Raw genomic sequence first — 15615 nt, 5'->3', positions numbered from 1 at the left:
TTTCAGAGCCCCCGTGCATACACATCCGTGGGGGACGCGAGGCCATAGGGGAACCGGTTGCATGACGGTCGCAGTGAGGACAACGGGGTCCCTCCGGAGAGTCAGCAAAAGATATTAAATAGTGAGTAAAGAATAATATGTACGTTACTCACAGTGGGGTTTGAGCTCAATGTGGGCTCAGAGCGAAGCGCAGGTGTCTCGGCGTTGAGGTCGTCAGGTGGCCCGAAGCCAATGGAGGGCGCTCCTCCTCCGACGGGCGCCGGGACAAGTGCCTCCTTGCGAAGACGAAGCACGCCGAGCTGGTCGGCGACGAAGTCTAGGCTTCCGAACAAGAAGGTCTGGGACGGCTCAAAGACAGGAGGAACTCACATCCCAACAGGTGGGAGTGTGGGAAACTCCAGCGAGCCAAAGCGAGTCGTATCGCTTGAGCCCGTCATAACAAAGATGGTGGAAAGGTGGGCCATCTGATGACCAAAAAGCGTGAACATACGGCGTCTTCCCCACGGACGGCGCCAACTGTCGGTGCAAAAAGTGACCAACAAGTAAATATTTGTCGTTTTGCCGTATGTTGTGATCGGATGTGGCCTAGTACTCAATGACACAGGGTTTATACTGGTTTAGGCAATGTGCCCTACATCCAGTTTGAGTCGGCCGGTGACTTTATTCCTGAGCCCAGGTGCTCGAAGTTTGTTGTGGGGTTACCAACGAGTGGGAATAAGATGGGGGTGTTAGAGGTCTGGTCAGACTCTGGACTGAAGGGCCGAGAGTGACGGAAGCTCCTACGTGTGCTAAGTATTGGAACGTATGCTCTGTGTAGCTTTAGAGTTCTAGAGCTGTGAAGCTGTTCGAGTGCTCAGAATGTCTGAAGCTAGCAGAGAAAGAGTTGGGATGATCATCCTTTATTGGGAGAGAGCGAATCCCCTTTTATAGGTGAAGGGGACGGCCTTACAAGTTAGGAGAGAGAGAGAGAGAGAAAGAGAGTGTTCCCTAGTCTTGTTGCCCACGCCGTCGGGCACAAGACAGTTTGTCGGCGCCCACAATATTGTTGACGCCCAGATGCATGTGGCAGGCTCCATCGTGTTCTTCTGGTATGGCAAATATCGGCGCCTACCATACTGTAGGACAAATGTCGGCGCCCACAATACTGTTCGTGTTCTGACATGTCTGGAAGGTTGCAAAGTACCCTTCTGGCATGGCCTGACAGTACTGTCCTGCAGGTGCGTAGGGTACGGTCATCGGTATTGCAGTTTGACTTGAGAGTCTGACCTTATCTGCTCCGCCTGATTTCTTGGGTCCTCACCGAGCGGACGTCCCCGGCCGGTCGTTCCCAGTCGGCTCCGACCGCGCTGGTCGGAGGAGAGCCATAAGCAGAGGTTCGGTGTATTCCCGGTCGAAGAAACAGGTCGAAGTCAGAAGCGAGCGTCGTCCCCTCCTTGGCCAGGCCTTCCGGTCGGTGAAGCGGGTCAGAGTCGGAAGCGAGCGTCGCCCTTCCTTGGTCAAGCCTTCCGGTCGAAAAAGTGGGTTGAAGTCGGAAGCGAGCGTCGCCCCCTCCTTGACCAGGCCTTCCGGTCGGAAAAGTAGGTCGGAGTCGGAAGCGAGCGTCGTCCCCTCCTTGGCCAGGCCTTCCGGTTAGAGACTGGATCGCTCTTCTGGTGTGTCGTTAGGTATCTGGGTCGGCCCAGGAGTTGCGCGTCATTTGTAATGCCTCCTGCTGGACCGAGCTTTTGCTGGGAAACGGGCCCATTAGAGATCCCGGGTTTATGAACCCGACAGGTATATTTATGCATATACATTCAGTGGTAATTCGTCTCTTTCATGTGATCATCCAATTCCAGAACTGTGCATATAGTAGAGTAGTCAGCGTTTTCTGAAACTTGTTAGTGTGAACCTAATTTGCTATCAATGCTAAATACCCTGCAACAAGAAAGTTGCTATCCATTTCAGCATCGTACTTCACTGTACCAGAACTGGTCCATGATCAAATCTTCGAATCAATAGAGATTCATTTTAAGTCACCATTGCATTTGTGGGATTGTCTCTGTTTTTCAGTTAGAACTCTCTTGTTCAGTTTTTTTTTTCAGTTGAAACTCTAGTTCTGCATTATGGCATTGTTTCTATTTTTTCGTTGAAACACTATATACTCTTGCAGCCTGACCGATGGATTATGGACACGTGCAGCTAATTTTGACCAGCTGGATGATCTCAGATGCTGGCCGCGGCCACTGCTTCTGCACCGAGCGGCCAGGGCCCAGGTGCCAGCCGCTGCTGCACCTAGGGGATGCGTGACGGGCTGGCCTTGGCTGCGATCCGGCCGGGGCCGCACACGTTGGATGACTTGGATCCCGTATAGTGCGAGCCCGTCAAGCAGCGATCCAACTTTCTATGAAACTAGTGTAAGGAGCGTGCCCTCACGCGCGTGGGTAAGCAGAATGCGCGAGGGCAAGCAGAATGTAGATGTTCTATATGGAAAACATATGTTTAATTTATGAATTGAAAAACCGCAAAAAGTATGCAGTGCAAATATGTACAGACATAGCGAAGCAGTATATTGCTCTCCACAACTTAACATAAAATATGATGGAACATCATTGCACATTCATAGGAAGTTTTTGTCCAAGAGACAAGACACCACCAAGTTAGATGGGGGCCTCAAGCTTAGGATAACCAGCGGTTGCATAAGGCAGACAGGTGATCATGGGCTTCCTAATTCCCATCATCTTCCACATGGTATTGCTTATAGACTCGAAGCTTTAGGTGTCCTACGAGTCCTGTGCAAAGCGATACAAAATTTTTGAAAATGTTTAACAAAATGCTGAAAAGAATCTCAGAACTCTTAACGCCCATTTATATTAAAACTGAGGAAGGCCAACACTGAAAAGAACGCATTACATGTTAGGTCATATATGAAGGAAATTAAACAACTGATGAACCTTTGTATAAAATGCAGGTCCTGTCTACACATTGAACCATTTCCAGCCTCTTCCACATGTACTGCTTATAGACTTGAAGCTCTAGGCATCGTACGAGTCATTTGGAAAGTGATTAAAAAATATGAAAAAAAATGCTTAACAAAATGCTAAAAAAGAATCTAACACTCACCTTTTAAACTGAGGAAGGCCATCACAGAAAAGAATGCACTCCATGTTAGGTTATGTAAAGAAAACCAGAACCAATATGATAAACCTTCGTATAAAATGCAGGTCCTCTCAAGACATTAAACGAGGTTTTGTAGCTAATCTAAGAGTAAACTAACAATGCCACAAAGAATAGTACAAAATAAATACTACCATGTAATCAGAAAAAGGTAATCAACTGTCATTTTTGAATATGCAAGTTTAAATAACGAAAATTTTGGTCAATCAATTGGTACCGGTTAGGATCAGATAGCAATAACCAAAAACGGTAATCCTATGTGCGAATCCAAAAATTTAATCCACCTAATTGACAGTGTGAGTTAATTACATCTCATTGGTATTAGGCAAAAGGAAAAAAGTGAAAACTGTTATATTCATGCAATTAACATTTTTTTGTGATCGTACTTTAGCACGTTTTTCATTAAGCAAAATAAAGGAGTTTTGTCACAGTTATTGTCAAGTTACGGTAATCCAAAGATTACCAAAACCCACACCCTTCACCCTTACCAAACTCGCACGTGGATGTAATTACACAATAAACATAACTACCGAGCGACAGTGGAGTTGGTGGCGAAGCGGTTAGTTGGCCACCTCCTCCAACCCGACCATATCCAAGTTCATGGCCACTGGGTCAAACTCCACACCAAAAAGAAGCTGCAGCGCCTCCTGGGTGGAGTCTGACAGCGGCACCCTGAAGGTAGCCTTGTACTTACGCACCATCTCGGAGTCGACATTGGGCGATGGTGCCACCATTCCCAGTTTCTGCTTGGTGGAGTCTGCCTCGCGCGGCTTGGCAGCAATGTGGTCACTGCGCCACAGCGACGTAACGGGGGCCGACGTTCGAGTCCTGCGCAACCTCGGTAGCCCGTGGATGAGGGGCGTCTGCAAAGGAAGGCAGAGCCGCTCCTTCAAACTCTCCTGAATCGACATCGTGGCCGTTGCGTGAGGCACTCCGCCATCAACAACCGGCATGGCTGAACCGCCTCCGTCTGCATCTTCCCGGTTGCTGGGGAAGTTGACCTGGACCGAGGGTGGGGATCCCCCAGCCTACTACATCTCCAAGAGTGATGGCCTTGATGAGGTTTGGCTCGAGCCGCACTCGTCCGGGCCTAAAAGGCACAGGTCCACCGCCAGGGCCTCCTTCGACACGGCATGGCTCGTGAGACCTGCCTCTACCTCAACCAGGGCCACCTCCGATAGGGCCACCTCCGAAACATCAGTAGAGTTCGGAGTGCACGTGGATGGCCGACACATCAACGTTGTCCGGCGGACTGCTGATGGCATGGCCACCCAATTCCCACCATGGGGCCAATCCCTGGACTGGCAGCGGAGGCAAAGCTGCTTTCTCAAGCATGGGGTCCTATGGTGCGCACAAGACCTAACAGGGGGAGGGCAGAATCCAGTCGCCAAAGTCAGCCGACTTTGGTGCAGCAGAAGTGTTGGGCATGGCGACCACAGCTCCTGGGTCTACCTGCAGCATCACGCCAGAGGGCGACACAGGCGCCCCACCGAGCGGCGGGAACTCATCGAAGCTAAGTTGATCGTGGACAGAGCGTCGATTAGCATGTTGGCCTAGGTCGACCTTGGCACATCGTCGACTGTTGAGGCTGCAGCGTGCAGGGCGGTGCCTCGACATGTGCCCGCTACATCTGTAGTGGAGGAATTTTAGTGGATCCCGACAAGAAGCTACCTTGTGGTCCCGCGCAAGGCACCGAAAGCAACGGCCGCGAAAGCACGCCATGGTCGCAGGGCTCTTCCTTGATGCCTCAACGACTTCACGCGGATTGGAAGACTGCCGCAACCCCAACTGGTCTCGCTGGAGGATGTCCTGCCACCCGTGCACATTCGGCGGTGTGACGTAGTGGTGGCGGGACACCCTGGGCCCGAGCTGTCGTTGTGCTAGAACTCATTGAGGCGGCAGGCAGTTGTCGGCTCCCCGGAACAACAGACCATGAACCAGCTGAGGCCTCTGGCTCCTGTGGCCACGCCTGCTCTGCGGCGAGGCAGCCAGAGGACCGTGAACCAGGGCCCCATCAACGGCTCGCACCAAGATAGGCTTGAGCCGAGGCCTGGAGGAAGCAACCGGTAGCTGGTCGTCGATGGCGCCACGGGCGCTGTGGTCGTGGACGTGCTCCCGCAGATAACGACGCCTGGACCGCCTGCGACCACACACACCGCACTATGCCCAACCTCGACCATAGGCTCACCTGCAGAGGGAACGCCCCCACCCGCAGCGGCCCGAGCACACGACAACTGAGACAGCAACGAGTCATGGTGGAGCTTGCGACGAGGAGAGGCGGCCGACTCAAGCGAGGCATCAGAGTCATAGCTAGAGCAGCCGTAGACATCCTCAGACCAACGAGGAGCCTTAGGGCGTCTAGCCGAGCGGGCCTCAGAGAAGAAGGGGGCTGCCGATGGGGAGAAGGAGGAGCCTATGGCAGCGACGCCAGGGATGACCACGTGCATCCTGGGGGCGCCCACCTCGACTCCGGCGTCCACGCAGAGGGAGGTGGCCGCGGTGGCAGGATCCGGCGTCTGTGGCACCGGCGATGCCATCGTTGGAGCCGCAACGTCGTCCCCGTCTTCATCCTCGTCCCCGCCTTCCACTACGTCCTCAACGAGGACTAGCGACTCGTCCTCCATCAGCTGCTCCACCGTCTTGGGCGCGACCTCCTCACTGTGGCCAAGGTGCGTGGCGACAGCTGCTCGGGGTGTGGGAGGCGTAGGGGCGGCTGCGGTGGCGGATCCTGGCCCGGCCGCCGTGGGGATGGTGCGGGGCTCCGGAGCCATGGGAACGCGAGGGAGCGGCGGAACCTGTCCATAAACTCCATGGATCGATAGATCAGGGCGAGGGGAGTTCGGATCTGGGTCTGGAAGGGGAGAGCTTGTTGTTGGTTGGGTGGCTCTCCGGCGCGGGGCTTGCGACGGCGGCGGTCTCGTGGGGTGGGAGGGATGGGTCGGGGGGGGGGGGGGTGAGACGGATCCATCCCTCTCTATGTCTCTCATGCAGTTAACATCGTATGTCCTCCAAAAACATAATCTTTTGTACATCCAATGAAGTGATTCATGGTTTTGCGAAGAAAGGTATAATGTAGTTAACCAGGAAATTTAATAAAAGGGATGACCAGGCAAATGTACCTCTAAGGACAAGAAGCACAATATAGCTGAGGTAGTAAAGAAGCAAGGTTGAGACAAACTTTTGACATACAGTTTATGATGTGTCTATCATGGGGAATGGAAAGGTTCTTTCTTATAGGAAAAGGTACTTCCATCTATATATTAGCAGAGGGAATATGAGTGACAGGTGGTGTAGACATTGAAATGGCAAAGCCTAATTAGCTATTTAACTCGATCATGTGAAGCTAAGAAATTGTTGTCGCCCAATATTAGAACCAAGTACTCAACAAAAAAATACCTGATGCAGAAACCGTAAGCGACAAGGATGCCATGTTTCATGGAGAAGAGGTGATGCTGTGGCTTAAAGATAGATGATCGAATACCTTGGGAAGGTGTGGTCCTCTCCCTCCATCGCTGAGTGTTTCCTGTGTAGGGGTGTACCCTGTGTATGGAGTTCTTAAGAGATGGGAGTAGGTAGGCCTGAATCGAGTGAAACAAACGAATAAACACATTTCCAAACATACTCTGCATCTATTTTCGTGTTCATCATCAAAAGTACAGATCAACAAATTGTCCATAGCCCAGCGGCAAAAGAACCTAAACAAACAGTCTAAGCAGCAAAACCTTTTTATGGAAGCAATGCCGCCCTTCACACCTCTCTGAATCACATTGCCTAATAGCAAACAACAATAAATGTCAATTCAGTAGCTCTGGCTGCCAGAGAAAGAGACGCACAAGCTACCTTTTTTACAAAACTAATCCCTGGAAATTATAGTCCACGACAAGAAACCCATAGATATTTTGTACTCCTAGGTACGATACTACCTGCAGGGCAGCCAGTTCATATGCACGGGCATGATCTGACTGCACAGGAATCCAAACGAAAATGATCTATAGAACCTAAATGAAACCTGGCAGCGGCAACTCAATCTCCACCCCGCACATGATAGGCCCATCCTCAGGAATTTCACAAACCAAAGACACATTGAGTAAAGAACAAAGAAATCAGTAATCACACACTCGATGCGTAGCCGCTAAGAACAAAAAACTTAAGCAACTCAATGAAATCAGACACACCAGACCACACTGCAGGACTAAAAGACAGGGAGGAAAACAAAGCAGCTGAGGGAAAGAAACTCACCGAATCTAGCTGATCTGTTCAATTAGATTTCCTGGAAACAACACCTCCCTCTCATTGGCCACCCTGCAGCATAGAGCACAAAGAAAATTTAAGTACAGAAATCTGAGCCATCAATTCGTTACACTAATTGTAATGGCAGGGAAATTGGGGGTCTATTGTTTGGGAGTTACCGCTTAAGTAGCCCTGAACAGTATGGACAAACCCTTGGAAAACATAGACCACTTAATGCGATAGATCACATCTCCTAGCAAAAACATAGAAGCCAATTAATAAACAATTTCATGTCTTCACACTGCATGAGTAGAAGGCAATGAGTATCAACCTACAGATTCTGCTAAGCCAAATAGAAAATTATCAACCACAAGTTTTGAGCTCATTTTTTAGATAACATCAGCCAAGCAGAGATCTGCGATCTGACCTACTCATATGTTTTTTTATTACAAAATCATCAAAAAGAATCAGCACTCTGCTCTCATAGTCTAGCCCAACTATTCTCAGGAGTAAAAAACCAACAACCCCAAGTTGTGAAGAGTATTTTTTTTGTAACCTTTTCTGCCGTGGTGGATATCAGAAGCTCATTTTCCAATAGTTCTGCAAAAATCACCGATTTTCAGTAATACATAAAGAATGAGCAATACAAAAAAAAATCACTGAGGAAAGTACTCTTGCTTAACAACAAAATTGTGGATCATCAATAATCACAATGTGTAGACCTTCTCAAACATCAGACAACATAAATCTCAGATACCAATGTCAATTTCAGTTTCATATATACTGGAAGGCAAAACCAAACTTATATATGATTTTACATCCCTAAAAAAGAATCCATAAATCCATTCCTGCCTTGGCATCCTATTGGCAAAGAGACATAGGGAAACACATACTTGACCCAGAATTTGCATGCTGATCGCTTTCAGGACTCGTACAGGAAGACCTTTCCTACACGAAAATGTAGGCCCTGTTCGGCAGGACTTATTGCTGCTGCGGCTGATTTGTTGTGAGAGAAAAACATTGTTCTATGGCTGAAAAAAATAGGACTGATTCTGGCTGAAGCTCAAGCGAACAGGGCCGTAGTTAAGAACAATAGCTCCTGCACTAACTACAAAACTCTAAGCCCATGATCCCTAAGATCGCTTCCTAGGAAGCCGTGCCGGGGAGTTCTATTATGGGGAAAAGGATAGAAGGAACATATATTATTTTGTTTAGTCACCACTCACCAACAATGAATATCACGAGAGCTGTGGACATGTGCTGCATTATTTCCTTATAAGTATTTGAGGGCAGTTTTTTTAGGAGCACATGCGCGCTATGCCGCAGCTGCACACTACAACATGCAGAAATACAGTGAGGGAGAAAGGACAGTAAAGATATGCATGGACAGTTGACCTATCACATATACAAACATGGTCATATAAAACGTTTTACCTTATTTTGGTCATAAACAGATCGTGTGACATGATCCTGTAAACACACAGGAACTTTAGGTCCAATATTTACGAAGAAATAAATAATTCGGTTATATGGAAACAATTCTAAACTGTAAAAACATGGGATGGACTGCATGATTGGTGGACAGTATAAGTTATATTCTTGCACAAGAAGACTGGAAAACGGAATTCCACAGTAGCTAGCTCGCTGCTGTGGAAACAAGAGCAGTGGCACTGTGCTAAACTGCTGATGCACTCGACATCCAAATTAGAAGAAATGACATGTCTAACTTTGGAAGCATCATTGAGTACAAAAGAAGGGAACAACACCCATTTACCATACCAATATGGTCCGACCATGAGAACTTCAGGCTGATAGATGGGAAATCAAGGCTCCAAAAAGTAATTCAGTAAGTCAAAACTGTACATACTTTGAAATGTGATGCAAAAATAAATTTAGATTTCGAATTCAATTACTGTGAATATATATGAGACTGGGAATCTTGCTAATCCCACAACTTTTAATGTGTCATTTGTGGAAAGAGGAGGTGCAGTGCTGTGCTGAAATGTGCATCTCCAGTTCCTGCAGACACAATGGATATAGATCAACTCAGGAAAAGAGAGACGTGTCAGAATTTTTGATAGCACTGAATAATTTCTAACACGGTTTGGAAGGCATAGAGGGATCTAAAATATAGGATTCACATGGGCAAACCATTAGCATGTCAAGAAATGGTGTACCTATATACAAGCATGAAAACATACAAATATTCATTAGTGGGTGGGAGCTTTGCAGCCTACAATGAACCAAATATTTTAGATTAGGTAATGTATGGAAGGAAAATTATAATGAAGAGGAAAATCAGATGCATCACCAAGTACTACCCGAGGAGCAATGATTTTACAAAAGTTTGGCCTGTAGGCAGTCAGTTGCTGTCAATGATTTTTTTAGTTAAATATCTTGCTTAAAACTGAAACAACCCTCAGACCACATGGAAATAGGTACCTGCAGGCCAGCACAAGAATAACCTCACTGCAAAAATAATGCCGGTTGCATGGGAACAACACTACGGGGGCCTGCACAAATGTTATGGCAAAGAAACAAAGCACAGGGAGAGGCATTCCAAGAAGCGTCTCTGTGCGAACACAAATAGTAAGATTTGTGGTCCAACATTGAAAGACATGAAAGCTTATTAAGGATGAGGCAACAAACAAACCTCATGATGGCCTTCGCATGGTGAAAACAAATTCTTGCAATAGGAAGATGGTGGAACCAGAACTAAGATATAGAGGACCATATAGCATACGGTTTCATTGAGTCAAAACTTAACAAATTAACTGCTGCCTGCCAAGCCAAATAAAATAAGTAAACCCAATTAACATTGGGGATGATTGACTTGAAGCTCCAAAGCTGTACGCAGCATTAGTAAAGTGGTGCAACACAAAATAGAAAAAATGAATTGTACCAGCATGCCTCCATCAGCCGCAACCCCACCGTGCATCGCCAGGAAGGCATGCAGGGTCCGTGGGCACCGCGCTGGGAGGGGGAGGGTGCCTGTGGCTGGGACTGCCTCCGTTTCATGGAGCACAGGAGAGATGATGTCGCATCGGGAAGGGTTTTGAGCCTAATTAGTCAACAATCGAACAAGTATTACTAAATAAAAACAAAACGACACTGTTTGGGAAGCGCTCGTTTGTTCAAATGCCTGACTTGTACTAAAACTACTATTAATCTTGAGGTGAGCTAGCTCGATCGGACCACCAGTTTGGTCTCCATGAAGCAGATCTCCAATCATGCATGGAGTGTAAAGGAATGACTCATATATATATGGTTCCAAAAGCTATGATAGCAATATTTTGGGCGCGAGTTGCCTAGATACTGAATTTTGGTGCTATTCAAATGGTAGGCAAGAACTTGAAACCGTTGAACAATAAAGACAACTTCCTTATAGGGATGGAATCCAATGATATTAAGATGCTGGTCATTGTCTCAGTATTCTTGGCTTTCAGTGTTAATAGTAAAAGTATCATCATTGTCAGAGTCCCACTCATAGCCCTCTTTTGATAGAGATTCAACACCATGGTTAGTATCCTGGATTTCAATATTTTCTTCTTCTGGTAGAGATTCAGCATCATGGTCAGTTTCCTGGATTAATTTCAATATTTTCTTCTTTTGATAGAGATTCATCAACATAGTCCGTTTCCTTGATTTCAATATTTTCTTCTTCTGATAGAAATTCGTCGTCACAGTCAGTATCCTGGATTTCAATATTTTCTTCTTCTGATAGAGATTCATCGTCATAGTCAGTATCCAGGATTTCAATGTTTTCTTCTTCAAATAGAGATTCATCATAGTCACTATCCAGGATTTCAATATTTTCTTCTTCTGATAGAGATTCTTCATCATAGTCAGTATCCTAGATTTCAATATTTTCTTCTACAGTCCAAGATCCATCGTGTCGTCTACCACTGTAAAAAGAAGCGATTGATGCTAAATATTGAGCATAGTGGCCAACCACAGTTTCATACTTCAGAACCCACCACTCCATCTGACCACATGCTTCATTGAGGATCCAAATCTTTAATTGATGATCATGGACTATTCCAAATCATACACCATTCTGCAATTTCTCCAAATATGGTTTTGTGTACTCATTAACAATCGCTGGCGTTTCAATTACTTGACACTTACTCTTTGACAATAAAAGCCTGTATAGAAAGGTAAAATTGTGATGTTACTATGCTATATATGTATATTTGTTTGATGTATAGATATATAAGTCCATGTACGACTAAGGAGTAGCCAAATAATGAACATATTTAATTGTATTATTAAGGCATATGAACATAAGTATTTTTGGTAAAACTGTATATTGCCTCTAAATTTAAGACGATGGTGGAAACTTATTATGAACGTTTTAAAAAGGGCATGTGCATGATCTAATTTGCATATAATTGAAAAGGGAAATTTTATGTTTTTTAATTAAGGAATTCAAAAAAGATATAACAAAACATGGAATGGTGCATCAATTAATTACTCAATTTTAGAAAATATCTTCTACATTTATCGTTTATTGATCCATCTAATTTTGTCAAGATATGCCAAACTTCCTACTGTAACAACAACAAATAAAATAATACTACGCAAATAAAGAACAAACAAAAAATAAATACCACTTATGGTCTAGATATATAATACTATAAAACTTCTGAACTAGATTTGCAACACTTGTACTCCCTCCAAGCGTATATCTAGTACATAGCAAAAGGCATGTAAGAAGACAAGCACTACCGGAATCCTCAAATTTGCCGAGTGTTTTTATATTTGCCGAGTGTATTTCCTCGGACACTAGGCGAACAAGTTCTTTGCCGAGTGTTGCGCTAAAAACACTCAGCAAAAAAAACACTCGGTAAAGAGGGGGTTTGCCGAGTGTCAAAAAAACACTCGGCAAAAAAATAAAATCTTTTTTCTGGAAAAGGAGAAGAAAAAAATGAAAAAAAAAACTTTGCCGAGTGCCCCGATCCGGGACACTCGGCAAACAAAAAATATCCTACTTAACACACCCCTCCCGTCCCCAGCGCCCCACCCCTTCTTCTTCCCCTCTCCTCCCAGCCCCCAGCGCCCCCTCTCCTCCCGCCGATGCCTCCTCCCTCCCCTCCTCTCCCGGGCGCCCTCTTCCCCTGTGGCTGCCGCCCCTCCCCTCCGCTCCCGGCCCCCTCATCCGGCGCCCCCTCGCCGGATCCGCCGCCCTCTCCCCTTTCCCGGCGGCGTGGCGGCGGGGATCCGGCGGCCCCTCCTTCCCCGGCGGCGTGGCGGCGGGGATCTGGCGCTCCCTCCTTCCCCAGCGGCGTGGCGGCCTGCGGTCATGGCGTGGCGGTGGCGGCGGCATGGGCGGTGGTGGTGGTGGTGGCGGAGCAGGAGGTGGCGTTGGCGGAGGAGGTGGCTTTGTGGTGGTGTCGGCGGCGGCATGGACGGTGGTGGAGGCAGTGGCATGGGCGGTGGTGGCGGCCGGCGGAGCAGGGTGCTTGTTTTTTTTATTTTAAAAAAAATGTTTGCCGAGTGTTTTGGGGGCAGACGATTGACACTCGGCAAACAGCTCTTCGTCGTTAAAACCTACGCCGAGTGTCGTTTGCCGAGTGTTACACTCGGCAAACCCTTTGTCGAGTATTTTTGGGGCTTTGCCGAGTGCCCTCCTGGTTCCCGTAGTGAAGGCAATCTATAATTTGGAACGGAAGAAGGAAAAGAGAACATTAATATTTCCAAAAAAGCAAACACAATTATGTACATGAATATTGTCGTTACTAATTAATTAAGCTAACTATATTCTTGGTACTAATTATACTAACTAGCTTATTTGCAGTCATGTCTGAGAAAAAAGAAAAAGAAAAATCAATGCATACCTTGTGACAAAAGAACCACGACAGTGCACATAGAGCGATCCATGATGGTAGACGCCATATCGCCTACGCGGCCTATTAGACAACTCTTGATCCGATCGCATCTTCCCAACCGTCCCTGCCGGCAAGCCTTCCCGGACAAAAGCCCTGTCTTTCCATTGACCAGTGCTCGATGAAAACACGCGCAGCGTCCATGGCGCCGGTGGCCAATCCATGTAGCCGCGCCATGCCATGTAGCGACATGGGTCGTTGATCTCGTGCTGCAGCCGCTGAAACTCCCATTGGCCAACTGCCGTGCCGTCGTCTGGCAACGAGAAGAACCAGTCCAAGCAGAAGGGCGCGTCTTTTTCCTTCTCCCACAGCAGCGCGCGCCGCTGCACCTCCTCCGCCGTCCAGCAGCGGTTGTCCTCGGGCGGCGGTGGCGCCTTTGGCACGGCGGGGACCCAGATGACCTCGTACTGCGGCGACTCGGCCGGATCAAACGCGATGTACGCACCGGCGTAGGGGTGGCGTCGTTTGTCGGCCGCGTGCTCCCACCAGCGGGGAAGCACCGTCCACCGGCACGTCGCCGGGTTGCACACGCAGAGCTCGCTGCTCCACTTAGTTTTGCAGAGGAGGAGGCCGTTGCAGTGGTCTAGGACCGAGACCGACCTGCGGTGGTCGTTGGGCAAGAAGCTGAGCGTGCCGTCTACTCTGGGGATCGTCGACGGCGAGCAGGGACGGACGAAGGGGTGAGGGTGGTCGTGGTCTAGGTAGTTTATGAAGACTCCCCGCACGGTGCGCGGCAGGAGTTGTAGATGCGGGAGGAGAAGCGCGCGGGCGTCGACGACGTCGCTCCACGCCTTGCAGACGCACCGGACCACGGCCAGGCTCCGCAGCGGCAGGCCACGGAAGACGTCGGCGAGGGCGTCGTCCGGCAGCGCCGCGACTTGCGTTGCCATCTGCTCCTTCCTAGATGCGATATTTGGGATAGGGTTCGTGCGTGCGAGGCGACGACGGCGCGGCTCGCTCACCAGACGGCCAGGGGCAGCGGCGCGCGTTTATATATGGGTATATAACCGATCGGACGAAGGTGCACGGGTTATATCGAAACGTACGGCCGGATCGGAACGAAAAATGATAGGCCAGCTGTGGGCCGATCGTCAAGGGCCTGCTTTCATCTCTCGATGAGCTTTTACATATGAAAGCTGCGCCCAAACCGTGGCCAGCCAGCATGCTACGTCATGGGCTTTTCGCGGCCGTTCGATCGGGCGCGCGGATGGCCCAGATCGGGCGATCCATGGTCATTTTACGAAAAACCCTTTCTATTTTTCGAAAATCAACCCGCGCTCCAGAAGGCCTTCTCAGAATATTTTACAAAAAACACCTTAGATTATTTCCAAATCAACCCGCAATCCAGAACGGATGGGCTCCGGGTTTTTTTTGTAGAAAAGACCTTCACTTTATCAAAAATCAACCCGCGCTCCAGAGACACTCTCAGCAATTTTTGCGAAAACCTCCTCAGATTTTTCTCAAATCAAAATACAGGCCACCTTTTATTATCTCTCTTTTTTCAAAAAATAAATTAGCTGAAACTTTAAAATTGCATAGTAAATCACATAAAAATTGTAAATTAGAAAATCAAGTTGATCTGAAATCCTAACGAGTAGAACTATACAGTGCATCCATAATATCACATGTTTTAGTAAGAATTTTTTCATATAAACTTTTACCTATGCTTTTAAAGGGCAAATAAAATTATACCTTCATAATGATAAAGTCTCGAAAATACATAAAAATCATAAAATGAACAAAAAATTGCTGAGTTTCTCATCACTACACCTATATTCTTATTGCCACTGGCTTAATCGAAAGGGAAGGCGCGGCAAAGCCGCGCCCGCATTTCTAGTACGGATTGAAACGTGTTGCGGTCGGATAAGGTGGCCGAAGCACTTGCATGTCGGTGAAGGCATCGCTCTCGCAGATGAGCTATGCCTCCAACCTGTAAGTTTGGTGACGGACTGCGCTAACGCAGCGAGGAGTACCAAGGGACTGGTTTTGGGAGCTATGGTCCTATCATGCATCTTGGAGATCAAGAGAAGAATGGAAAGCTTTGCCAGAGTTGATTTGTTGCATGAAGGGCGGTAATCGAATTTTGATGCGCATCAGTTAGCTAAGAGTTCTGTTAGTTTAGATTTTGGTAGGCATGTGTGGCTCATCTTTCCTCCATTTGGAGTTTGTAATATAATTGGTGATAAAAAACGGAGGGGGCTGTTTCTAAAAAAAAAAGATAGATAATGCAAGAAACTTTTTAATTACAAAAGGCCGGTAGCCTATGTACTCTCAGAGTCCAAATGGCTCCGATCCACTATACACGCTGAGTGAACCACACTTACCACTACCACCCCACTTACGCTTT

The 15615-nt window shown here is 47.5% G+C and overlaps 1 protein-coding gene and 1 long non-coding RNA gene across 8 annotated transcripts; both read right to left on the bottom strand.

Moving 5' to 3' along the window:
• Positions 1–2489: 2489 nt before the first annotated feature.
• Positions 2490–10455, bottom strand: LOC136549511 (uncharacterized). 7 transcript variants are annotated; one of them, XR_010781940.1, is made up of 12 exons: positions 10294–10455; positions 10037–10164; positions 9826–9955; positions 9695–9752; positions 9561–9616; positions 8818–9402; positions 7940–7983; positions 7563–7636; positions 7393–7455; positions 6635–6731; positions 2931–3011; positions 2490–2768 (listed from the first exon to the last, which is right to left on the bottom strand). It is a non-coding gene; the product is annotated as an uncharacterized lncRNA (long non-coding RNA). The 7 variants fall into 7 exon arrangements; XR_010781939.1 differs by having other exon boundaries at positions 8818–9616; XR_010781936.1 differs by having other exon boundaries at positions 8818–9616; positions 9695–9955.
• An 818-nt stretch (positions 10456–11273) lies between these two features.
• Positions 11274–14173, bottom strand: LOC136549510 (uncharacterized). The gene is made up of 2 exons (XM_066540814.1): positions 13221–14173; positions 11274–11528 (listed from the first exon to the last, which is right to left on the bottom strand). The coding sequence occupies exons 1-2, from the start codon at positions 14156–14158 to the stop codon at positions 11429–11431; spliced, it is 1038 nt and encodes a 345-aa protein (XP_066396911.1). The 5' UTR covers positions 14159–14173; the 3' UTR covers positions 11274–11428.
• Between the last annotated feature and the right edge of the window lie 1442 nt (positions 14174–15615).

Source organism: Miscanthus floridulus, chromosome 4, assembly GCF_019320115.1.
Source record: "Miscanthus floridulus cultivar M001 chromosome 4, ASM1932011v1, whole genome shotgun sequence".
NCBI lineage: Eukaryota > Viridiplantae > Streptophyta > Magnoliopsida > Poales > Poaceae > Miscanthus > Miscanthus floridulus.
Note: the sequence above shows the minus strand (reverse complement) of the source record. Positions and strands in the feature narration are given on the sequence as shown.